We start from the raw sequence: 27,281 nt of genomic DNA, 5'->3' as shown, positions 1-27,281 counted from the left end.
CGCAGACTGGAGCGGGACAGAAGGGGCAGGAATCGCTGATGGAGGCGCGGTACTGTGCCGACCACGACTAGGTTACCGCATGGGTGAGGGTGACACGGAGACGTAACCTTCGTAGCAAGACCTCTCTCCAGCGCGCTAGGCCGTCAGGGAGGTCGGTGCCACAGGGTGAGAGAAGTGCTCGCTTGGCGCGTCGAAGGTCTTGTTCTTCTGTGAGGAGCCTTGTCTCCGGAGAGGTGGGGGCTAATTGAAGTGGACGAGAAGTTTTATTATGACTTGCTGCATCCTGTAAGGCTTGTGGGGGATGTGCATTGCGACGTATCCGTTGTACACGCACTGTAACGGGTAATTTCTCAACTGTGTCCTGAATCTCCTGCGCCAAAACGTCGCAATTCAGAACAAGCCCCAGACAACGGATGGCAGCTGAGGTATCGGTGAAGGTGTCAATGTGCCTACTAAACGGCGGAAGCAGCGGACAGAGGATGGATATTGCGTCTCATACTGCAAAGTGCTCCGCCTGTGTCGACGGCCAGGCAGGGGAGCAAGCATACGAGCAGGTTGCTATTTATGACAATATTTCCGGACAACCGATAACCGTGGTGACGCGATCATCACTCACGCTAGCCTCGACATACGCTACATGTATGCAGGAAGAGCTTGCACTCGTAGTTGATGAGCTATTTGCTATTATACTCGACTCACTAATGTGGCCGACGGATCGTGTGTGTATGCGAGTCAGAGGCCGATTGTCCGTAACTTGCTGATAAAGCCATGGTGGTCGTGCCAGGCAGGTATCGCAGGGCATCACTGAACCGTCTGCCATATACTTCTCAAGAGGTGCGGCTTCAGGGATATCATGGAACTTTGCGGAACGAGCTCGGCGACGCTGGTGGACCAGTTCATCTAGCGTATTTATGTGCGCTTCGGCCTGGAGTGCGTGAATAGGCTTAATTTGTGGGAGGCCCGTAATAAGCCGCATTGCTGCTCGATTGATAGATTCCAAGCGGTCCCACCCTGTTCGTGTCATGTGGTGAAACTGGGCTTGGCATATCAATCTTGGCTGCAGCACAGTACGTATGAGGAGGAGGGCGATGGTGGTTGTGGCAGCACTTTACTTTTGAGAAATCCTACGGATGAGTTGCAGCATTTGGGATGTCTTCTGACGTGCTGTGCGAATTCAGGGGCCGGCGGAGTCGGAATTGTACAGGTCCAGGCCGAGGACTCGGAGTGAGTTGACGACTGAAATTCTGCTTCCGTGGAAGAGAAGGGCAATATGGGTGGTGTTAAACGCACGGCGGCCGCGCGCATTCGCGACCGTCTTTTGAGGCGACAACGTGAGTCCAACAAAAGAACACCATTGATCTATGTAAAAGCGAGCTTTTAGATAGATCTTGTGGCTTGAATTTGGAGAGACGGGTGGACGGTCCAGACTGTGATGTCATCCTCATAAATGAGTGCGTGCAGGTCAGCAATGTCGCCCAATCGCCATGCCAAAGGTAGGAGGCTAAAGTTAAAAAGTATGGGGGCCAGCACTGACCCTTGCGGTACACGGCGTTGTGGCCGAAATGATCCCATATTCTCTTTGTTGATCCGGATGGCGAATTCACGAGACGTAAGAAAGGTGTGAATCAACTTGCATATGTGGGCGGGTAAGTGAATCCAGCGTAGCACTTCAATGAGGGCAGCGTGGCTGACGTGGTCGTATACCTTGTGCACATCCACGTCGAGAACGGACCTCACTCGGGTCGATCGGCCTCCAATCAAAACTATAGAGGACAAGCGACCTAGGCTGCCTTCAGCACCAAGGTGGGGGCGGAAGCCGACTTGCGAGGGATGATAGCAGTGATTTACGTCTTGCCACCACTGCAGACGGTTAGCCACGATGCGTTCCAACAATTTCCATAATGTACACATAAGGAGAAATCGGTCGAAGATTTGATATGTTGTCGTGAGATTTGCTGGGCTTTCGGATGGCGATTATAGCTGCTTGCAGCCAGTGCTCCGGTACAACTCCTGACAGCCACACAGCGTTTATCGAGCTGAGAACAGCTTTCAAGGTGGCTCTTTATAAGTTTCTAAACGCCTCATAGGTCACGCCGTCAGGACCCGGGGCAGTCTTCAATTTGGCTTGGTCTATCGCAGCGAAAAATTAAGCAACCGTAAACGGAGACTGCATGCCAGCCATAACGTGAGCTGATGAGAGTGCCCCTGCACTCGGCGGAAGCGTAAATTGGGCGGAGACCACAGGTGGTTGCGTATCCTAACCGGGAAATAATGCCTGCGCCATGTCAAATGCAAGGACGTCTGGAATTTTGCCCGACGACAGGCACCGCTGGAACCCGGGTCAAGAGAGCATCCACCAACTTCCATTGCTCGGAACGTTCTCCAAATTGAGGCGACACTGGTGGTCGGATCTAGCGAAGAACACCACGCCAATCAGCGTCGACGTGAGAGGCGAAGTTCGTGGCGTCTAGCTGCAGCTGTTAGCTGACGGTGGTGGCGTTGAGCCTACACGGAGTCTGGGTGTCGGCTGGCATGAACCTCTGCCTGGCGGCGCTGTGCCCAAAGCTGTAGGATCGGGTGCCGGACGAGATTGTTCAACCCATGACGTTAAAGTGGTTGTTCTGACCGCCGATTGTAACCTTGGGATGGGGTCGCATAGTGGGGCGAGAGCGTCCCTTGATAACGAAGTACGAAACATGTCCCATTCGATCACCCTACATTGGCGACGGAGGCGGTAGGTTTTCATAGGGGCTAGACCGAGCCAAATGGGATGGTGATCACTCCCCGCAGTCTGGTTCCCGATGCCCGGTAGCTGTCTGATGGCCCAACCACCCGGCCAGGTCTGGTGAATACGGTGGCATTCGTGGGTGGGTGCAAGGTCTTGCAGGCATGGATACGTCATTAATCGGACTAAAGTTTTTCTGGGTGAGAGTATCAAGGATGACACGCCCACGTTCACTGGACACAGAGTACCCCCCCCCCCCCTCACGGTGAGGAGCATTGAAATCATGGGCGATGAGAATACGATAACCAGGATCATGCCGACGAAGCCAGGTGATCCACCCTAGACGAAGGCCTGTCCCGAGTAGGCACGCACATAACACGACACAAGCGCAATAGCAGACTCAGAGAGTTGCACCTCTAAAGCCACGACTTCTTGCCACGCAGTCCACCATGTCACCATAGTTATAGCCGTCTGAACGAGAGACTTCATACTTGAGGTTGCATGTGATTGCGCTGTAACAATATTTATGTCAAGTATGCACCAACTCGCCCAGAAAGAAGTTTTAACGAACGAGAGAGGTTCGAAATATATAGTTGATTTGCATGGTTTATCACCTTACAGGCACGCACGGCGATCTGGAAAGGAAGGTCTTGCGTAGGTAGTAAACGCCGAGATTCGAGGAAGAGAGTTCTGCTCCTGCAGGAGGAACGCCGAAGCTCGAAGTGAGTCCAAGTGAATGCGTTCTCGGAGCTCACCAACTTTGTTATCGAGACCCCGACAGTTCCATTGAACTACATATGAAGGCGGGTTAGAGGCCATTGTGGCAGCCATCATAATAAGTGCTCCGCAAGAGTGGCACTTAGGGCCTGTAACCGTTGCACGACATAACGCAGAAGCGATGCCGGGTCAGAGACGAGTATAGGCGCAGCTTCACGCACAGACGCAATACCTGAAGCCGGCACTGGTGGAGGAGATTTATGAGGCGTTTGCGCCGCCGATGACCTATTTGTTGTCGACGAAGTGTTCGCAGTGACAAGGCGGTTGCAGCGAGAGTTGAGTTTGGATAATTCGGTTTGCAATCTTTCCACGTTGCGATCGATGTCACCCGATTCCTTTTGAAGTTTCTCCTGGGCCGTTGTTGTAGACGGACGATATATGTGACGAGTCCGGCTAGTAACATCGATGTAAGTTGCCTGTGGAGTAGATACCTCCTTAGATGATGAAGGGTCATCTTCCTCGACACCAACAGTTCCTGGGTATGTGGAGTAGGGCGAAAAGTGAGAAATTCGCCTTTACTTTTCTGAGCCTTGCGTTTCGTTGGGCAAGCGCGATTCATTATTGAATAGTCATTGGATTTTGGTCGTTTTGGATTGTTCATTGGAATGGTCATTGGACATCGAAAGGCTTGGGAGGTGTTTGGCTCATTTGTCTGCACCGGAGCCGGATTACGGCACGATGCACGCATGTGGCGTTGTTGTAGGGACGGATAAAAGTATACTACGCTTGGGCGGTATGAACGAGGTCGAAGGACGCACCCATTGTAGATGAACCGGTTGGGTGGGGTAGCGGGTTCTCAAACTGTTACCAGGCATGTGCGACCACGTCCTAGTTAGCGGGATAGCAGCACATGATGTGTGTCACAAGTCAAAGTATCACGTAGGGTTTCCGGTGATTCATCCGGATCGACCCCTGCTACCACGGAGCGAGAGATGTCCGTGCCAAAGGGCAGGTATGCTTGAACGGGCAGGACGCGTCCAATGGGAAGGGTTATTGCTGTTAATGTGCACAAATGTGCACTCATTTTTTCTAAGGACGGAACCCACACGGACGCCATGTAAGAGGCTGGGTGATATGTGTAGCCTGAGAAGCCCGTCGCGGTGATGCAAGAAACGAGCGTCTTCTGAAGGGTCGTCATAGGGATCTCTTCTATGTTGTAGCCTTCCTTTGGACGGATTGCAACTTCGTACGATCCAGGGGGGCTGTTAGATAGGCGTTCCGGGAGAGCGTCTGGATTGAGCAGACACGGACGCTTTTGGACAGGAGGCAAGCACGGGAGACGCGCCCGGTGATGCAGCGTTGCAATGAGACGCCGGTGTTTGCGGGTGTTCTACCTCGTTTTCCATGGTCTCTTCGTTGGTGGCGTTTACCGACTCAGCAGCAGGAATAGTCGCCATAATCTCCACAGGTAACTGCTGCCGCAGCTGCTCTTTCATGTGTGGCCTTTTGCGCCTTGGCGGGATCGCTGTTCGCGCGATGAGGCGACTAAGCCCAAAGCATTCTGACTCGCTTTAGGCGACGCTGTCTTGCCCTCGGTATGCTCCCGGGGGCCCTCGATGGCTTGGTTCACTGCCACAGGAGTACTGGCTACGCGGAGCGGCCAAAGGTGCCAGATTTCCACAGTTCCAAAGGGGAAAAAACACTTCAAAAGCCGGAGCTGCAGGAACACACGTCCGACTAAATCAAGCTTTGTAGCTCCCTCACCTGCGACGTCACGACTCCGCCCCACGCGCGTGGGTTGCGAGGAGGTTACGTCGCTCGGTGCTCTCGCAGGTGGTCGCTAGGCAACGCAAGGCAGCGCACACCTGGGCCAAAGCCACCTGCCTGGGCTCAGTTGTCTGGTAACGCTCCACGGCGGAACTAAAGCTTAAACAGCTCCGCTGCTAAAATATAAATATATATTTATGTTAAAGAACCCTAGTTAGTCAAATGTAAACCGGAGTATCCCACTGCGGCGTGCTTCATAATCAGATCATGGTTTTAGCATGTAATGTCCCTGAATGTATTATTTACATCTTGGTAATACTCTTGTAGTTACGTCCCCTATTGCACACGTACATTCAAATCTCTCACTCGGACTTGCACTACAGTAGGAGAAATGTATGTGAGTGAACATGAATAACGTCACTCGTGTGAACATGCCGACCTCAGAGTATTTTACACAGCTCGTGGCAATGGGCACGCATTAAGAATATCAGCAACGACGCAAGTGCACTCATGCTGTTCTTGGTGTGGCGACGCTTAGGTTTTCTCATCTGGCTCCATTTATAAAAGTTTTTCGGAAAGAAGCATACATCACTTCCACTACGAACCACTATTTAAAAGAGTAAACGAGAAGAAAGGGGGTTAACTGAGGGGCCCAATTTTTATTAGTCATATCATACGAAGCCAACAAAGACTGACGCCAAGGACATACCAAGGTCCTAGGTGTCAGTCTTTGTCAAGGACTGAGTCGTTGCTCTCATGGCAGTGCTTCCTTTTTCCAAGTGTTGCGTTTGTTCAAATTACCTGACGCTGAAGGCCGACGGCATGCTTTAGCAGCTATAAGACGTAAGCAGCAGGCTGCATGGCAGTCTGACTTCCCTCGAACCAGAGCCCTATACCCAATTTACCGGACCACGTGAAGTGGCTCTTTATAGCGAAATAAAGTTCACATTCCATGCGCATTATTGTTACGACTGACCCGTGAGATGAACAAATCACTCTGTGTCACGCTGCCAATACCACGGCGAAATCCGCAATATTTCAAATACCCCGAGCAGCGACAGCTGTTAAAAAACGCCTAGAAGGCCACACCCGCCGTGGTTTTTAGTGGCTATGGTGTTCGGCTGCTAAGCACGAGGTCGTGGGATCTAATCCCGGGCCCGGCAGCCGTATTTCGATGTGGGTGAAATGCAAAAGTACCTGTGTACATACATGTAGGTGTACGTTCAAAAACACCAGGTGGTCCGAATTTCCGGAGTCCCCCACTACGGTGGGCCTCATACTCAGATCGTGGTTTTGGCACGTAGGACACCATAATTTATTATTTAATAGGCTACAATGGCGAACAGACGTTCCTTAGCCACCGCGCACGCATTCTCGCCTCCTTCCACGCAGCGCGCGGTGTCTGCGTTGGTTCGGCACTGTTTTCTCTTTTCAGCGATCGAGCCAGACGGTTAACGTATGCCCATTCGCTCCTTCTAAAGAGTGTTCAAAAAAGCTTCTCAACTGAAGATGATACACTAAAGGTGAAGCCAGCCAACTCCATCTTACCATGAGAGTCGATTAACGTTGGCATTTGGCGGAGAACAGGAAGCGTTTCCTGCCCGCGTCCAATGATATTCACAAGGCCTGTTTTGCCGTACCGATCCTTCTCGATGTGTCTGTCGTTGCCGCTGGCTTTAGGTTGAAGCTTGAAAGTCTTGGTAACTTGCACGGGAGATTATGATGTCACGACTCAGCCTACGGCAATATTTTTGCCCGAGACATCATTCTGGTATCTTCCAATTAGTCTAAACGTTATATTAACAAATCAAGAGCGGTTTAACTGTGACTGTTCTCCGTGTAGTTAGGCACGCTTTTATTGTTGAAGTAAAGAAAAGCGCTGGCTTCACTTCTGCTGGTAAGAATGTGTGAGGGCTGCCACTCCATAATTTATTTTGATGACCTCTTTTCTCCTTCTACTCGGTGAGGGAGACTCCCGCGGTGTATGAGTGTGCGTGTGTACGCGTCAGTGTCTTTCCCTCTGGTGCGCGAGCGGTACTCGGAAAATATGTTGAGCTTAACAACTAAGATACCGAGTGGCGGCCGCAAGTGTTGGTGTTCCCGAGAGGCTATAAAATATGCCGCCGCAAACGGACTTCAGCATTCAGCACAAGTTTATACAGTGTCTGTCGCTCTCCGTTACGAAGCTTGTAGAGCTGACCGCTCCGTAGTGGTGTAATTAAAGTCCGTGTAACTCGTTACGTCGGTCGTCTTGCGTTTCTGTCTGGGCCTAACGTCCTGGTCAAGCCCTAGACCGATAGGACCGCGCTGCCTCCGTGGTACAGGGTGCACATGCGGTTGTAACAACTGGTGCCAGCAGTGCGAAACGATATCCACTGGTTGTCTGCATGAGATGCAACAGCACATGGAGTTGGTCATGGCCAGAATTTTGGTGGCGTGGTTTAGTTAGCGCATTGCCTTTGCCTGCTGAGTTTTAACGGTGGTTTCTCAGTGTGACAAAGTTGGTAAAAGCTGTCGTTTTCGCCTAGTTTGTGAGGATTGTCAGGAGCTCGGTTTAGCTGAGTCAAGCAATGCACGTTTTGACAGCTTGAGAACGGAGAGTCGGCTGGCTTTATTCAAAAGTAAAAGCAGGTTTGCCTAGTGGCAGTGGTAGCACTCCAGTTAGGCAGCCGCTTCAGTCCAAATAAAGAGCAAGAGACCATAATCCCCATGGCTAGGCAGGGTGAGGTAACCTGGATTTTCAGAGCAAGGGGCAATGACCCCCATGGCGGGAACAATGACTTGATGGACGGTCGCTACAAGGGTTTGTTCGCCGTAGAATGACGGAGACTTATGTGTGAATGGCGGAAGGAACCAAGAGTTAACGTTCAAGATTCGCTGGTTGCACGCGGTCGCACCACGCTGTTTTTTTTGCCGTGAACGTCAATCTTCAAGGTTTTCTCTGAACGCGAAACCACACGAAAGGGGCCTTCGTAGGAAGGAGTCAATGGTGGCTTGATAGACTCGCGTCGCAGAAAGGCGTGCGTGGTTGTGCCCATTATCCGGAAACTAAACACAGGTAGCCGGCGGGCGATTTATTGGGGTGTCGGTCGAAGCTGGTTGATCAAGGAATACAGGCTTAGTGCTGCGCGGCCGCTGGCGAAGTGCCTTGCTGGGCGCGCAAAAACTGGCCTGCAACCCATAGAGCATCTCTGCTGCGCGGACACTGAGGGTATGCTTGATTGTTGTTCTCAGACCCAGTAATTCTACAGGTGGCCTTTCCACCCAGTGCTGTTTGTCGAGCGGGGAGGTCAATGACGACTTCAGTTGTCGGTGGAGACGCTCGATCATGCCGTTGCTCTGTGGGTGGTAAGCCGTGGCGTTATGAAGGCACGGGCCGTGCAGTCAATCGAATATTGGCGCCATAATTGATGGGGCGCGAACGGACGAGTAGCTGCCTGCGATATGTCGCACGTGTCCAATGTTGCGTAGGAAAGCGGCAACTCCATAAGCTGAGGAGACGAGGCTATTTCCAGCAATTGTCGCAGCTCGGGGTCGTTTTCCTGGGCGGAGGCTAGAGCGTGGAAATCCGCTGGGCCAATAGGCACAGAGCCAAGCGGCGTCAATTTCTCAGCTGCCTGATTTTCAGTCCCAGAGATATGGCGTAGGAAGTTCGGAGATGAAGGAAAGTTGCCGAAGCTCACGTTCTGAGTACGAGGAACTGTTGTTCTTGAAAATGAACGTTAACGCCTTGTGGTCGGTCAAAATATAGAAGCTATAGCCTTCAAGAAAAAAATGGAAATGCTTGGCAGCGCAATAGATGGCCAACAGCTCCCTCCTGAAAGTGCTGTAGCAAGATTCTATATGTTTGAGGCGCATTATGAAGAAACCCAGCAGCTTCCAGTCTGTACCATCGTGCTGCTGTAGTACTGCACCCACTGCCCTGGTCAACGCGTCTACCATAAGGCGAGCGGGTGCGTCGGGCATTGGATGAATCAGCAACACTGCAGTTGCCAACTCTGTTTTGGTTTCCTGGAAGGACAGTTCGTGCTGGGAGGATAAGTGGAAGATAGGCGTTCATTTATTTATTTGTTTATTTGTTTATTTATTTATTTATTTATTTATTTATTTGTTTGTTTGTTTGTTTGTTTGTTTGTTTGTTTGTTTGTTTGTTTGTTTGTTTGTTTGTTTGTTTGTTTGTTTTGGAGTCGCGACGCAGTAGGTCATTAAGTGGCTGAATAACTTGCGCACAGGATGGTAAGAAGCCCTGTGAAAATTCGTGAGCCCCAGAAACTCCCGCAACTTTCGGAAGATGTTGGAAAGGGGAAGTCCTCGATTGCACGCACCCATGGTTCCAGTGGCTTCATGCCTTGGGGTGAAATGCGATGGTTGATGAAATCCATGGCTTCAACACCGAAAATGAATTTCTGGGACTTTAGGACCAGGCCGTGTTCATCCAGTCGCTCAAATAGAAGGCGAAGGTGCTCTTTGTGGTCTTCGTCTGAGTGACTTGCAACTGCAATATGGTCAAGGTAGAATAAAATGAATGGGAGCCCGTGCGTAACCTCGTCCATGAACCTTTGAGAAGTTTGCCCCGCATTCACCAAACCATAAGGCACGAGGACAAACTCAAATAGGCCAAACAGAGTGATTGGTTCCTTCGGAGTGTCGCTAGGCTCGACCGAAACCTGGTGCTACACACTCATCAAATTGATCTTGCTGTACATTTTCGTTCTTGCGAGACGGGTGCCGAAGTCATGTATGTGGGGAAAAGCGGATATTGACCCTGAGTAGGGATGGTATTCAAAGCTCGGTAGTCACCTCAAGTGCACCTGTCGCCACTGTCCTTCTTTGGAATCAGATGTGGGGGTGAAGCCCAATTGCTGTAGGACGACATTGCCGAACGCGTCGTTGTGAGAATGGCGGTTGCTTAGGACATTCCATGGGGGGCGGTGTAGTGAGGTACGCCGACAAAATACGACACCACATTAGACCTAAGAATTATCCTTTGCAGGAGCGTATCATAGACTCCACAGAATTCCTTGATGCGTGAAGTGATTTTTCAGGAGTTAATATGGCGTAGCCAAGCACAATGAACATATTTTAACTCACTGACGAGACGACACGTCTCCAGTCATCTGAGAAGAGCGAGGAGACCGAGTGAGCAGCTGCCGCTGTGTAATGCCGAGTCGTCTGCATATGTGAAGCCAGCAAACGACAAGAGTGCCACTGCCTGCATGTTCTGTTATTGGTGCGACCTGCTCAGCTGTGTAGCCACACAGTGAAGTGCATACACCTGTGCATGTCGATGGCGCACTTACTAGCCTGTAGACAATGGTTGGGAAACGCCATGCCCTTCGATACGTTGGTGTTGAGAGTAGTGACAGCCCAAGTACTTCAAAGCAACCAAGAAAGGGAAGTGTCGGCGTTTGAGATTTAGGAGGGCGGGTGCTCGTGCAAGATCGTATTTGGCCCGCTACATCTGACCACATAGAAGAATGAAACACTTTCTAGAGCCACCTTGGCGCCAACGCTACACGCCTCTGCAACCTTACGAGTTTAATTACGAAAGGTATCGATCGGCAACAGTTTCGTCATGCTGAGCGCTACACACCTATAATGTTAAGCACTGATGACTATAACACGTTCGCCGTATTTTGTCACATTGGTTACATTCTATAATGTCAACCCTGAATAAAGGGAAAATCAGACATCCACCCGTTCGTAGCAATTGCTACAAAGGAAACCCACACGGGTTCCTCGAAAGAAAGGCCTCACAGTTGAAGAAAAATTCGTCCTGGTCCGGGACTCGAACCCGGGACCACCGCCTTTCCGGGGCAGCCGCTCTACAACCTGAGCTAACCAGGCGGCTAGCAGATGGCAGGGCGAAGTCGAATTTGTCGACAACACACGAGGCAAAGGCAAGGTTTGACGTAGTAGTTCTGCGGAAACCCGCAAGGTGGAGAGAGGTAATGAATAAAGGAAAAATCAGACATCCACCCAGTTCGTAGCAATTGCTACAAAGGAAACCCACACGGGTTCCTCGAAAGAAAGGCCTCACAGTTGAAGAAAAATTCGTCCTGGTCCGGGACTCGAACCCGGGACCACCGCCTTTCCGGGGCAGCCGCTCTACCACGTGAGCTAACCAGGCGGCTAGCAGATGGCAGGGCGAAGTCGAATTTGTCGACAACACACGAGGCAAAGGCAAGGTTTGACGTAGTAGTTCTGCGGAAACCCGCAAGGTGGAGAGAGGTAATGAATAAAGGGAAAATCAGACATCCACCCGTTCGTAGCAATTGCTACAAAGGAAACCCACACGGGTTCCTCGAAAGAAAGGCCTCACAGTTGAAGAAAAATTCGTCCTGGTCCGGGACTCGAACCCGGGACCACCGCCTTTCCGGGGCAGCCGCTCTACCACCTGAGCTAACCAGGCGGCTAGCAGATGGCAGGGCGAAGTCAAATTTGTCGACAACACACGAGGCAAAGGCAAGGTTTGACGTAGTACTTCTGCGGAAACCCGCAAGGTGGAGAGAGGTAATGAATAAAGGAAAAATCAGACATCCACCCAGTTCGTAGCAATTGCTACAAAGGAAACCCACACGGGTTCCTCGAAAGAAAGGCCTCACAGTTGAAGAAAAATTCGTCCTGGTCCGGGACTCGAACCCGGGACCACCGCCTTTCCGGGGCAGCCGCTCTACCACGTGAGCTAACCAGGCGGCTAGCAGATGGCAGGGCGAAGTCGAATTTGTCGACAACACACGAGGCAAAGGCAAGGTTTGACGTAGTAGTTCTGCGGAAACCCGCAAGGTGGAGAGAGGTAATGAATAAAGGGAAAATCAGACATCCACCCGTTCGTAGCAATTGCTACAAAGGAAACCCACACGGGTTCCTCGAAAGAAAGGCCTCACAGTTGAAGAAAAATTCGTCCTGGTCCGGGACTCGAACCGGACCAGGACGGTCGGATGTCTGATTTTCCCTTTATTCATTACCTCCCTCCACCTTGCGGGTTTCCGCAGAACTACTACGTCAATGTCAACCCTGATTGGGCCTCGTCAAACGTAGGGAATAAGCGGCGGCTAAATACAATCTAACATCCATAAATCTTTGTACAATGTTTTATTTTCGCTCAAACTCTTAAGAGCAACTCACATTACTTCCAGATTACTTCGATAAAGCTTTTCATCGTGTCTCTAGAGCATTTCTACTCACTCTTGCTTCTTTTTGGACGTACTGCTCCATGTAGTGGTGTTGCCGTGAAGACTACGCTTAGCCTCCGAGAAGAGGAGCGTGGTGTGCCGATGGGTGAAAGCGTTGAGAATTATTATCTAGCTTGTGGCCCACAGAGTCGCACTTACTCAGTGGCCGAAGTTCGCGAGAGACAAATGAAAGGGAGGCACATACCCTGGCAATTCATGTTGCAACTCGCTAAGGAATTGGTGTCAACGGCGTCCACTGGAAGGGGCACATAATCAGAAAACTTGTGGCACGGCCTCTTAATGCGTCAGGTTGCTCTCTTTGACGATAACTTGTGAGGGGATTTCGATGCCACTCATCATCCCAGAAATTCAAAGAATATCCTTCGCCATTGTAAAGCGACATATTTCTTGTGGCACATACCTAGTTACCGAAGTTGGCGTCAAAGACGTTCATTGAAGAGCGGCACACACTTCCTCGCACAGGTCCAGTGACCAAAGCTGCCATCAGAGGTTTATTGAAAACCAGCACAGACCCATTGCCACGTAGCGAGTGCTCCAAGTCGTTGTCAGAGATTCTTCGAACAGCGGTACCTACAAAGATAGACATCTACAGTGCCCCATGTCGCCGTAAAAGAGGTTCGTTGAAGTGCGGCACATATGTGCACATTGCCAAGTCCTTGTGAGCCAAGTTAGTCCGATGGTTGATTTCGTACCCTGTTCCCTCAGCACAGCAGCCAGATGCGCTACCCTTTTGGCCACTGACTGATCAATGGACTAGGTAGCAGGGGAAACGGTTACAAACATACATGCATCCATAAATACATACACATCCCCCGGAATGTACGTGAAGTAGCCTAACAATGCTAACGCAAATAAAGTCCAAGTCTGAAGTTTTAGCCATGGTGTTCTGCACCTACTCAGTTCAGTGGAACAAGGTAGTCTGTGGTGCCACGAAGGGGCCTTTGTATTCCTTTAAATACACACATTTTCACAATATGGCAAATGGAGGGTTCCAAACTTGGAAAGTTGCACAAAATTTCTTGCACAGCACACCCTTTGAATTGTTCTACAAGTTAAGGCGTGCAACATGTTCTTGGCAATAAAACATTTCCATGTTACATGTAGTATAAGTGATTCTCTATGCCGGATTGTCTGAGTCAAGTTATGAAGCTATGAATTGAGGTAATCTTTTTAGGCGGGTCAGTGCCGGTGGCTTGGGCTTAGTGCACCCAAACGTATGGCAACGGGTACCTAAAGTGTTCTTTCTTTTCGTGACGCTTTTCACTCAATAGTTCGAGCTTTCTTCTAGCTCAACCTTCTGCATGTTGTATCTAACATAGTAGTTCATGAAATTTTTCTTTGCAGCCAAGTCGTTGTGGGTTTATGAATGAAGTGTACTTCTCCCTTAGGGTTTTAATGGTGACCTTCGCAAACGATAACTTGTGCTCTGTATCACGAAATAACCTATACAGAGATTTGTTATTAATGTTGTTCCCGCCCCCAAATCACCGCGCAAAATACTTCAGCATGCAAGGACTGATATTACTAGCTCGTATGTGTAAAATGCCACTGCCTCCATGTGCAAAAAGCGTTCTTCTTTCAATTAGGTTTGGTAACCTTGCCTGTGAGGACTCGGCTACATTAAAGAGATATTTGCGTGACAGCAATAATTTTCCGCTAGTTAATGCACCCAAAGCAATACAGCGTTGTTTTAGAGGCTGCAGAAAATATATTTTGTTTTGGTGCGTGCTTCAACGAACTCTTTAAATAGACCTTGATCTAAATCCTAATTATGTGCATTAGCTGGCGCCGACTAGCTTTAACAATGTACCCTTTCATATGGTTTTGCTTATTGAAATTGCATAACCGTGCAAAACTTTAATGTTGGATCGAAATCCTAAAGCTGTAATTTCATCAGCAACTCATTTTATTCAAATGATTGTCCAACTCAAAAGTATATGTTAACAAATGAAATTTTTTTCTAGATTACTCGTCTGTATTGTTAAGGTGCTTACCTTTACCACTCTTTTTTCTTGTTTTTGTGGAGATCGGCCATGTCCTTAGCCGCAGTTTTCACGAATGAATAGGTACTCTGTGCTCTTCTGCCTATGTGTCTTGCTCACCGTGCGAGTGGAAAACGTTTCTTAGCTTGTTAATCGCTTTTCCTCAGATGAATCACGTGTGCTGCACTGAAGCGTCGAGGTTCGCATTGTGCCAAGGACGCCCTTGATTCTTTTTAGATCAATGAGAAATTTACTCGGTGGCGAAACCATAGGAAGACACAAAGAAAACTTCCCTCTAAAAAGACTCCTCTCGTCAAAACAGTGTCTTTTATCTTTCATTTTGACGTATGTTCATATTTGAAGCCTTCAAAAATATCTGATCTCACTTTGTCTCCTCGCTGAATGAGTTCAGAACGCCACTTCGCTCAACCACTCTCTCAGTGGCAGACGCGGATTCAATGAAATCGGAAACAAAGCATGCGGGATGCAGAACTGTTAAATTACCATGCATAGCTCCTAGCGTGACGCTGAGCCATGTGATATCCGGGGCAAATGAAGATGCTATGACGCCGGCTGCAGCCAGCACGGATCCCCCAACCAGCACGGGAACTGTGGTGAAGACTTCGCTTAGAGGTCCAGAGATTAGGCCTGCAAAAAATATAAACGGCGTAACATTTATTTTAGTGTGCTAGCAATTATAGGGACACTCGAAGCCAATTTCGACCGTCGTCATCGGCGTGAGAATCTGCATATATTTAGGTATTCTTATGCCACATAGGCCATGCCATGCCATATAACAAGCGGCATTTGCCGGTTATGTCGCGACAGTCACAAGGCTGCTCAACCACATCTTACGTTCTTGAGAAAACTATTTCTGAGATTTTTGAAAATCGCATCCCGCTAGCAAATGTCATAAAACATAGCACTGACAGTGTGAATGGATATTCGCGCCGTTATGCTCACTTTATTACAGTCACTCTCGGATGACTGCTAACTTCTCGCTGCGCGTTAACTAAGCGTGACGGCGCAGGCCGTGTGCTCAGTAGCCATGAATGGAATAGCTTCACTCTTTCGGATTCGCTTCGGGACAGGTTTATTGTGCAATAAACTACTAGAGCGGGGAAATGAAAGTGGGGAAAGAGAAGTAGAAATAACTAAGCAAGGAGGAGTAAGACAGGCAGCAGAAGCCTCGCGGATACGAGTGGCCGCAGTGGCCACTGTCGGGTCAGCGAAACGGGGGCGCGGTGGAATTCCCTTGTTCAGAGACGGTTTTCTTAGGCGCCCCCTCGGCTATTGATGCGATCGCGCGACACATTCCCCCTTTCTTCTCTTTAGTAGCGTTTTCGTTGTGTAATGTGCGTTGTGCTGTCACCTAAATTCTCCACATCATCCCCCGTAAGGAGCACCGGCTCATTACTGGCAGCCATTGTCCATAGAGACTAGCTATTCGTTGTACTTTAGTGGGTGCAACAGTTTACAAGCGCTTATTCGTCTGTCTGTTCCTGGGAAGGTTTCCACAACACGACGCATCTTGCACATCTCGCGAGGAACCCGATCGTACCCGAGGAGAACTGTGTCTCTGTCACCGATACCTCTTCCCCTGCCTGGCTTTGTGGCGACGTCTTCCCACTACGATTACTATAGGAAGTTCTGGCACTGCCATCGTTCAGCCACAATGGGAGAGATCGTTAGTAGATAGATTTGTCTGATCTTCTTGCTTCTGGCTTAAGACGTTATTGTGGCGTAAATTATACGCTTCATCTACCTTCATAGGCATACATATTAAAGCTGTTTACACATTTCTTTAAATGCAGAAGGACTCTGCGAGCACTTATAATCACTGCACATTGCAGCGATTCCGATTGTGCACGCGTCCCTGCCGTAATGGCTTCTGTTTCCTCCTTTGTGCTAGAGGTCCTGTGTTCGAATGCACCAGTCGGACAAGTGTTTGAATGAATATTTCAATATTTAAAACACAGTAAGTTCGTGACAATGATCAGTTTGCGAAGTCACAATGCCATTGAAAGCCAGAAGGACGAAGTCTAGGCAAATTCATGTGCTAGTCAGCATCCCAACGCTGGCTGAACCACCCGTTCGCAGCTCCCATTAAACTAGTGCCACAGCTTAGTGTAGTACAGGCATAAATGTGTGAGGCACGGGCGTCCAGAATTTGGGCAAGATTGTGTAAGGAAGCGCTCTCTCCAGGTGGGGACGGCACCATGACACGGTAACCGCTCCGTACCGTACCAGGAACGGCACTGTGACGTGATGAACAGTCCCTGTGCGGTTCAAACTTCCCACAACCTGCCAACTGGAAGTGCTCACCTCCGCAGTCGATAAGGGAGCCGATGAGGCTGACAGGCCAGGAGGCGAGGCCGCGTTCGACGTTCATCTGCTCCATGATTCCGACCATGAGGAAGCCCGAGCAGCGGCTGGACGACGACTCCATGACGGTCATGAAAAAGGCCAGCACCGCCACCCACCAGCACTTGTCAATACCGGCCGCATCAGACTTCTTTTCGGCCTGTACATGGCTCGGCTTGAAAGCGATGGGGTCACAGCCGCCCAAAGAAAGTCTTCCAGCCGCAGTTAAGCGCCTTGGTGGAGATGGCGTGAGCTCCTGTGACTCCGGCTCCAACCTGCAGTTCATATATAACTGCGTGTATTTAAAAGGAAGCTTCACCGCAAGAGCGACAGAGATATATTTGTTACTATGTGCTCAAGATGTTTGCTGAACGATATGCCTAGCAAGCTACTCCAGGTTGTAATGATTATGCATGAAATGACCATCTTCTACACAGTACGCACGCACACAAATGCATGACTAACGAGCACAGGGATACGCTGTAGCAAGCATCTAGAGCGTCTAGTTAAAGCCAGTGCCATGGTGGACAACTCGCCTGATTCGAATACGCCGGTACGAAGAAATCGCTACAGCAATCTCCACTATGTCTGTTGCATTTCAAATAAAGTTGCTATCTACCAACTGCAGGCAGCAAATTTTTTTTACGTCAATTTAAGCAGCCAGATGAGGCAGTAGAATCCGCAAAACATGAAAAAAGAACTAGAGAATAAGGTTTACAAAACTATATCATTATTTTTAAGCTGCAGCTTCTGTGACCTCTTTAACGAACAAATACGCAACTCCAAAGTGTATCACTAAATTAATACCTAAATTTTCGTGATGCCATTGTAAGCATCGTAACGATTCCACGTAAGCTGTCCGTTGTATTACTGCGTTTTGTTCTAACACATGGCGTATTAAAAATTGCGGTCTGTGTTCATGGTGCAGAGTTAAGGATCTGTAAACTGTGTGATTCCATTTTCTTAGTTTGTCAATTTTCCGCAACATTGCAACAATATTGAAGCCCTATATCAAAATTGTGCTTTCTACTGTCGGTAAATTCGGCCTTCTATCGTAAATGCAACAAATTGTGTTGTCATCGGTTGCGCGCTTCTCTGATGAGCGTAATAACGCTTTTTACATGTATTTGAATTCGGAATGCGGATCTATCATGTGTCACACATAAAGCAAGAAAGTGAGCAACTCAAGTCGGAGATGAGTAGCATTACCGAGTAGGTTCACCTAACTTGCTCAAGCATTATGCGAGCGTGCTCTTCTAACCTTATTTGACCCCTGCTACAATACATTGGAGATGGCCTTGTGTCCTATTCAAAGGTAACTCTGAAGTAGTCAAGCCGAATATTCTCTTCGAACTGAGCGTCAGTGGGAGGCGATACCTTACTAAAGCAGTTTAGTGCTATTCCTGCCATCAACGTTTGTTAAAATGGACGCTAACTTGTCCCTGACCTCTGTGTAAAAGCATCCTTGACATACGTTTCTAGTACCGCAAACCAGAACGACACATCGACATAATATTACCATGCACAATGTTACATATTGATCAGGCAAAGACAAGTGGTTGCTGTGAGAAAAAGCATTACTGCAGTATCTCAGACATCACTACAGCGCATACATAGACAAGAGACCAAAATAACGACGAAGACAAGCGCTGGTTCTATAAAACTTGCCGCCCTTAACATCTTAGTGTGTACTTAACGGCGCTTGTCTTCGTCGTTCTTTTGGTCCCTTGTCTATGTATGCGCTGTAAGTGATGTTTGAAACAATGAAATACCAACTACCCTGTACCCAAACCTTGCTTCAGTATATTACTGCAGTAAACGGTTACTGTCTCGGCGTACATAAAGAGGCTACTTTCAGCACCTAGCCACTGTATATCTCAACAGTCCTGTTTTTCAAGTTTATAATACGCAAGTAGGTATTACGAACTAACTTGAAATAGTATTCTGCCTCTGAGCTGTATTCAGATATCAGCAGGTTAAAGCCAACTTTTTGTGCCAGCTTTAGACTTTATAATTTACGAGTAAACATGGGTTGATTTTATTGGAAAGCTCGATATGTGTGTCTAGCTAGATCCTGGTATTATGTAAGGCCTACAGTATCTTCAAGCTCACCTGTGCAAGGTGTCAAAAAATGTGAAATTTCGCATACACGAACGCAACTTGCAAGAATTGCTGACTGTCAACTTGAGCTACTCCAGCACATATTAATATTAGCTGATGCCATTAACTATCAAAAAATTTGCAGGCAGTTCATCAAGTATTGTTTCGAACGCAAAACTTCGATGGATAATTATTCGACCCTGTTATACAGCACCAGACGGATTGCTTTCCACGAGGACAATTGCTGTGATTTGGAGTTCTTTGGGGCTACAAAAACTGCACGCGATATATGTTTTGAAGTGTACATCAGCAACAGCACCTTGCTATGCTGCGCGATGGAGTTGCGCTCGCATCTATCCGCACGTAAAATTATGACCACCTTTAGAGTCCCTGTCACAGAAAAGAATTGTATTGAAAGAAGGCTTAATCGTGAGGAACATATTGAAATTTATAAACATGTATCATTCAGCGCTCAACAAGACCATTCATTAAAGCAAACAAGCAGCAGCAACAAAACAACAACAGAAAGAATATTTCAGTGAAAGCCATCGGCCAGAAAGCAGTGGAGTATTCTCTTACAACCAGCTATTGGTTGTCCTAAATTCTAGTTGATGCATAGAACTACCCCAAATATGTGGCTGATAATTTTTTTCTCATGCAAAAGCAGTTATCGCTTGCGCATGCGCTTGTCATTGTATTGTTATGAGGAGTCGTAGTGTAGATTGATCTAACTAGTGGCTGTGTCTGGCCGCGTATAGCATAATGCGAAATAGGGGCCTTGCAATATCCTCTCCATCCGGAACACTCATTCCTTTTTCAGAATGCGAAACTTCTGCTTGGGAAAACTTTGCAGTTGATGGAGAGTGAGCAAGCTGGAGCGTACCGTTAGGCTAAATTCAAGCGACTGGAGCACGAATAGTTGCACGTCGCAAAGTTATAATATCTTCAGTTTCACGTAAAACTCATTCAATGTATTACCTATAGCAAATCTATAAAACATATGGCCCTTAAAATGTAAGTGTGTATATAACTGCTAGGGCAGAAATGAGGCAGAAGATGACGGGGCACAAGTGCAACAAAATTTATATTTTTCTCTATATTTTTGACATACCAAAACTGTATTCCAATTTAGGGTGTGGGAAAATTACGAGATGATCCTTTCGAAATAGTTACTTCAAAGTTACTGTAGGTGAAGATTTTTCTATCCGTGTGCGTAACATCCGAAAATAACTTTGGAACAGCAGCAAGAGCAACCGAGATAGGGGCGAAAAAGTTACACTTGTGTACGACAAGATTAAAATCAATGGCCAGGTTTACGTCTGGGACGAACACAAAGGAGCCCGAGTGCCCGTGGTAAAGAAACGTGCCGTCCCAAAGAAAAAAAACTGAGTAAACATGAAACGCCCCCCAGCCTAGTGATAGTGAACATAAATGCCCGAAGTGTTGTGAACAAAAGCACAGAACTTGAGGCATTTGTTATAGAACATAGACCAGATATTTTAACAATAACCGAAACATGGCTTTCTCCTGATGTTTCAAGCAGCGATATCTTCCCTCCGGGTTATACGGTCATGCGCAAAGATAGGTCCTCTCGCGGTGGTGGCGTAGCAATTTTGATAAGGGAAAATATTTACGTCACACCTATGCCTGAAATGGTTGATGCTGAAGCACTTTGGTGCAAAATCTTGACACATCGATCCTCCCTTTTTATAGGCACCATGTACCGGCCCCCTAATACTTCCTATGATATGCTACACGTGCTAGCAAATTATATGGAAAATCATTTTACACATGCTACAAAGATAATCCTTACGGGGGATTTCAACCTTGCTAGTATTGCATGGGACTCCCTTGATAACATAACTGATACAACTCACGCAGAGGTACTGCTTGATCTTTGTTTTAATCAATGTTCAGCGACAGTCCCTGGCATCTGTTCTAGCGCACCTTGACAGTAGACCATTGTCCCTCGACACGATTTTCACATGCCGCCGACAGAAGACATCGCAGGTGAAGGCGACAAAGGGACTACTTCGGTTTTTGAAAGAGACTGGATTGGACAAGCGGCTGTGAGAGTGATGTCACGTACCATGCCAGATTGATGGACTCCAACGGACGATGTGTGTGTGCTGTGCTATGTGCTCTCTCTCCCTCTCCCTCTTCTCCATCTTTAATATCCCCCATCCTTCTCCCATGTGTAGGGTAGCAAACCGGTTAAGCTAAACTGGTAACCTCCCTACCTTTCCTTCTCCACTTTTTCCTTCCTTCCTTCCTTGGCCTTAGACAAATCATACGAGAGCCAACACGTGTTACTGCAAAAAGCAGGAATGTACTCGATTTGTCGTTTGTGAGTGATGCTATCGCAGAAGACAGTGTTTCATGGGAAGTTGTAGACGGCATATCGGACCACAAAGCTACTAAATGTTGCTTACTGTTAGTCGCACCTCCACCTACCCAAAAAGGGAGTACACGAATTTTCGACTGGGCGAATGCCGACGACGTCAGCGTTCTTGATTATCTAGATCACTCTTACTCCACTTTCACAACGTTCTCGAATGATCATACAGTTTCAGTGAATGGATTATGGCCAACATTAGAAAGAATCATTCAGCACTGTTTATCAAAATATATTCCCACAAAGATCAAACCAGTACGTAGGCCAAACCCTTGGATAACAAGAAACATAATACAACTAAAGCGAAAAATTGCCAGATTAAGGAAACTAAGAAATAAACTACCGCTACCAGGCATCACTATTAAAATACGCGAAAACTCTCTGGCACTAAAGTCAGCCGTAAAAAAGGCAAAAGATGAATACATGAATGTCACCTTAAGTAATTTTATCAAAACATCTCCGTCAAAGTTTTGGCGATACCTTAATTCAAAGTCACGGCAGACCAGTAATCCATCACCAACTGAAGCTATGGCAAAGGCTACAGAGTTCAATGAACACTTTATTTCAGTATTTACACAAGACGACAGTAGACAACCCAACCTTCAATCCCTTCCTAGCTACTCAGCAAAACTAGACGACTTAATCTTAACCGAGTCGGGAATTTTTTCCCTCTTACTTGAAATTGACCCAAAAAAAATCCTGTGGTCCTGATAACATACCAAATGCATTTTTGCAGCGCTGCGCGGAATGGATGTCCAAGTTCCTACTGATTATTTTTTTTAAATCATTGCAAATGGGCGAGGTTCCAGTGAAATGAAAAACTGCTAAGGTTATCCCTATATATATATCGGGTGACCCAACCAGCACAGCAAATTACCGACCAATCTCGCTTACTTGTACGGCCGGCAAAATCCTTGAACATATAATCCTAAAACACATAGTGTCATTCGTAGAAAAAAATAATTTAATTGTCCCTAATCAGCATGGCTTTAGAAAAGGATTGTCTACGACTACTTAATTGATTGAGACAATCCACGACTTAGCGATTACATTGGACAAATGCAGTCAAACCGACATGATATTCCTAGATCTATCTAAAGCATTCGATCGAGTTTCCCATCCAAAGTTGCTTCAAAAACTTATCCACTACCTCGGTGACAACAACATCACCAAGTGGATAAAAAGTTATCTTACAGGTCGACGTCAATATGTATGTTTCAAAGACTACTCTTCGGATTTCGGGGATGTGCTATCTGGCGTCCCACAAGGAGCCGTTTTAGCTCCTATCCTCTTTCTTCTTTTTATCAATGATTTACACATTAATACTAACGCCACAGTAAGAATGTTTGCAGATGACTGTGTTATCTACAAGGAAATAACCTGTCGCGATGATCAGATAACCTTAAACAGTGCACTTGAAAATATAACACAATGGTGCCAAACGTGGCAGATGGTGATTAACACAGAGAAAACAGTTTGTATGACTTTAACGAATAAAAGAGCGCCCATGAACTACCCGTATTATTTACAAGGACAGATGTTAAAGAAAGTAGAAGAGTATACATATTTAGGCGTCATAACTTCATCAGATCCTAAATGAGACAAGCAGGTAACATATATTGTTAATAAATCACTGTCAGTTCTATACTCGTTAAAACGCTCGCTCAGATCCGCATCAATAGATACTAAACGCTTAGCATACATGTCACTAGTTCGCTCTATACTGGAATATGGAATAGTATGTTGGTTTCCCTTCCGTAAGCAGTACATAGCAAAATTGGAGAGCGTACAAAGGAAAGCGATTAGATTTATTTTTAATAAGTATCGCCGTCTTGACTCCCCCACAGAACTATTAAGGCGAGCAGAACTTCCCACTATACAAAATCGAGCTCGACTACTTCGTCCTAAGTTTCTTTTCCTTCTCCTTAATGGTAGTACGAAGTTCAATGCGAGTGACTACTTGCTACAGACAGATACACGTAGTTCTCGAACAAAATACACCAAGCACTTCAGAGAATACAGATTTCACAATGACATATTCAGGTACTCCTTTTTCCCGCGTGCAATCCGTGAATGGAACATGTTGCCTGACGACGTTGTCACCTGTACATCACTCGAAACTTTTATCGCCAAGTTATCAAACTATGCTCTGTAGCTACGGTCTGCACATAAGTGAGCTGCGTCGTACAATGGCATTCCAATTCACTTAGCAGTATCTTGTATTCTGCCGTGACATAAACACCTGCTGAATCTTGTCCTTTGCGCATTGCACATCCAAAAAAATTACAGTTTCTTTCCTTGTTCTTCTGTGTGCTAAACCTTCCTGCATAGCGTTTACTATCATTTTTCCCCGCTCCTGTTATAGAAATTGTGTAATGATTATAGAGTGCATATGTACTGCCTGGTTCACCCAAACTTATCTATGTCCGCGCCTACTTGAACTGTGTTCTCTTGAAGATGTATCTTACCCCTTTCCTGCAACAGCCTCATATGTGAGGCTAGCAGTATGTTCAAATAAATAAATAAAATAAATAAATAAAATAATCTAGTAGCTATGTGAGTTCTTCCCAATGTTCACATTCATATTTTAGAATATGAATATCCAATATTCATATTATAAACACACATAGAAACCTCAGTTTGGAGCACGCAGTGCCGTCCATCAATATTTAGCCAGAGCCTGAGAAGGAGACGCTAAACTTCAATGGCCTACCTATGCTCTTTTGTACAGCAAAATTTTAGGAACATCGAGTTCGGTAGCAGATCATAACGTCCAAAGCATTATGAATTATTGTTTCATCACAGAAATAAAGAAGGGCTAGCAGAGAGAGACAATAAGAACGCCGGAACGCCGTCCCTCTCTGCTTGTACTTGTTCATTTATGCGCTGGAACGATGTTTCTTAATGCAATCCACAGCCAACTAACCCAGCTATCCATGCTTTCAACAATGCAAATTGCTCGCATTTGAGCCTTCCACTATTTCATCGTCAATGAAGGGTGAAAAAAATAAACGATGATACGAATAGTATGCAATCGTTGTTTCCTTCGAGGCTTCCTTACAAATCTTATGAGGAGAGTCATTTGCTGAATAAATGTTAGACAGTAACATTGAATATTTACTTACTTGGAAATTGTGAAAATTTCACTTGAAGTTGGACGTCTTGTGTTTGCATCTTCCATTCTTTGTGAATGCCGTCGTTGTTCCATATGTAGTTTGTGAGAGCCCTGCGGGAATACAAATATGAACTAAGCATTTCTGTATTCAGTGGCACTCCTGAATGTGAACATATATGAAAACAATGTATATTCCACAAGGCGAAGTACATGAAGGCAAATGAAGTAACGCATGAAGAATGCGCTTATCCCGTGACAACATGAAACACGAAAAACAAGCTCACCATAGACAATGAAAACGCTGTTTTCAGTACTGTCTTGCAAATTCACATCACAGAAGAGATCAGAAAACATCGCGAAAAATCAAGTATTTAGTAGAAACGCGCCCTAATGTGCAAAGTTCTACTCGTAATACAGAACACAAAACTGTTAAACTTCTCCGCCCTAACCTCACTTAACATTCATCACAATAACCGTTCATAGCATATTCTAATATGTATCTGATCTGCGATTCCTGGTATCATGCAGTAGGCGACGAAAGTATACATCTATTGTGCATGTTCTTTTGCAAGCCGCGTTAATGCACGGGCCAGCCAAATACCCTGCAATGTTTAGCTGCGAAATTGTTTCGCAGTAATTTGTATGTACATTTCGGAGCGTTCGTTCCTGCAAAAGATCTTTCGCCGCCCATTCCTCTTTTGCCATCAGTGCAACTACACACTACGCACTCTGCAGCTCAATCACACTTGCACGGAATAGCATGACGACTATACACGGTGACAACTTTCTGTGGCCGCACAGCCAGACGCAGCCAAAACGCACTTTCGTTACAACGTACCTGTATGTAGACCGCAAATGTAATCATCTGTAGGCTTCGTAGCATTTAACAAAGCGTACAATCTATTATTTCTTTCGTAACAAAAATGTCTTTCTTGTAGTAAATAAAAAACTTCGCGCGTAAAATATTTTCGTTTTTGCCTTGGCGCCGTAAGCTCATCTGAATTCATCTATCAAAGAAAGTCATGGCAATGATGTGTTAGCGGAATATTTCGTTGCGAGCATACGATAACTGCGAAAGATGTGCAACGTTAAACTCATGCCCGAAGCGCAAGTTGATCGCTGGTCGCGATAAGCCGCCTCGATGCCGTCAACCTGGCCGTCATGCGCGAGTCCGCCAGCTGTACAAGCCCAACAGCAATTCCGAACTTTATGTTTCATTTCATAAATTCGTAAATTTTATGGCATACGGAGTCGGTATTCTCGGTCGTTCACTGTGAAGGATGTTCTCATTTTGGCAACATTCCGAGTGTATATAGCACCGGAAGCGTCCGCGTTTGCGGGAGACAGTGCTGCGGGCGCGTTGTGACGACCGCGTTCAGCGTCAGGGATGCAATCACCCTATCGCTTGTAGCAGCAGATACATCGAAGGTCGCGGTAGAATGCTGGCAGCGTCATTTGCACGCACGCGTTCCAGCGGAGCCGCGGTCCACTACTGGGTCCGCAGTTTTCGGTCGAGTGAGGGAAAAACAGCGTGACAGGAATGGTGCTGTCCGTAGACGAGAACGGCGGCTCAGCCCACAATACTAACCCCCGTATTCGGAAATACATCTTAACTTGAAGCCCATGCTTTCGCTGATCTAAATAACTCCTAGCGTGAACGTGCCCAAGACGATCATTGCGTTTCCTTCGGCACGTTCACGACAGCCGTCATTTAATGGGGGCATGACGCGGCCACCCTACATCTCGAGGTTTTTCGCGAGCGATTGTCGTAGAGGGCCCATTATGGCTGCAAACGTGCAAAAACTCGGCGGTAAAGGCGCATTTCTGTCCAAATTATCAGCCGGAACTTGTCGGCTCTACGCACCGCTCGTCGGCGCTTAGAGCCACTTTGCCAAGCCACGTGTCACGCCATGTGTAGAGTGTACTAGACATTGGTCGAGTGGACCAAACGGCGCTCTCCCGATTAGGCGCCCCGTGTCGAAAAATTGTGCGAGGGCGCTGCGAGCCAGCTGGATGGGGGCGAAGGTGTGCTTCGCGATATATTCAACGTAATTTTGACCGATCGAGCCCATACGCCCTTATAATGGTACTTTATTTCAACCGCAAATTTATATTGACAGCTTTCTGCTGCGTATACATATTTAAGAAATGTGTTATACAACATGACGTCTTCAATTTTGCTGTCGTTGTCAAGTGCACCGTCTACTTGCGAGCTCGCGTTCGCGTCCAGGACGCTCGCGGACGCCCAATTTTTCTCGCAGGAAGTCTGCGCAGTAAAATGTTTTTATGGTTTTACTTACTCTGGTGTGCCCGCGACTCTTGTCGACCGGTACCAATTGTAGTTTTCGCCAGTTGAACTAATATTTTTGACATTGTTTTCTAAAAGTAACACGCTATTTTTTGCCAGAGAAGCTGCCTATATCCATCATGACGCTACATAAGAAAATTTTGTTGATGACGCGTCATTTTACGCGCACGTCTTGTTGATGGAATATTGATCACGGACAATGATATAAGGAAACAGTATTATGTTGAAATAAACCAGGGTTATTAATGGCGTCGCTCGAAGAGAAGCAGATGGCCAATGTAACTCTAAGTTAATCTAAGAAGCATGTATATATATATATATATATATATATATATATATATATATATATATATATATATATATATATATATATATATATATATATATATATATATATATATATATATATATATATATATCCACCACCACAAATATATCCAATATATACAAAATGTACTGATTGAAAAAGTGGACACACCCGACCGGAATAAGCGTGTTTCATTATGAAGCTGCACCAGGCCCAGCTGAACCAATTGGCTTTTCGAGAAAAGTATTCAAGGCAATTATTGGACATTAAAATGAACAACTACGTTAGGGAATGGATATTGTCTA

The 27,281-nt window shown here is 46.7% G+C and overlaps 1 protein-coding gene and 1 non-coding gene across 2 annotated transcripts in view; both read right to left on the bottom strand.

The window, feature by feature from the left end:
• The window catches only part of LOC126538408 (monocarboxylate transporter 12-like), a 52,503-nt gene that overhangs the window by 13,215 nt on the left and 12,007 nt on the right, over nucleotides 1-27,281 (bottom strand). Inside the window, exons 2-4 of the mRNA XM_050185246.3 lie at nucleotides 24,372-24,472; nucleotides 16,713-17,026; nucleotides 14,892-15,035 (exon numbers count right to left, since the gene is read on the bottom strand). Of these exons, the coding sequence (XP_050041203.2) occupies nucleotides 14,892-15,035; nucleotides 16,713-17,026; nucleotides 24,372-24,472 (559 nt within the window). The remainder of the gene's footprint in view (nucleotides 1-14,891; nucleotides 15,036-16,712; nucleotides 17,027-24,371; nucleotides 24,473-27,281) is intronic.
• On the bottom strand, nucleotides 11,547-11,621 carry TRNAS-GGA (transfer RNA serine (anticodon GGA)). The gene has a single exon. It is a non-coding gene; the product is annotated as a tRNA-Ser (tRNA).

This window comes from Dermacentor andersoni, chromosome 3, assembly GCF_023375885.2.
Source record: "Dermacentor andersoni chromosome 3, qqDerAnde1_hic_scaffold, whole genome shotgun sequence".
Taxonomy (NCBI): domain Eukaryota; kingdom Metazoa; phylum Arthropoda; class Arachnida; order Ixodida; family Ixodidae; genus Dermacentor; species Dermacentor andersoni.
This window is presented reverse-complemented; position numbering and strand designations above follow the sequence as displayed.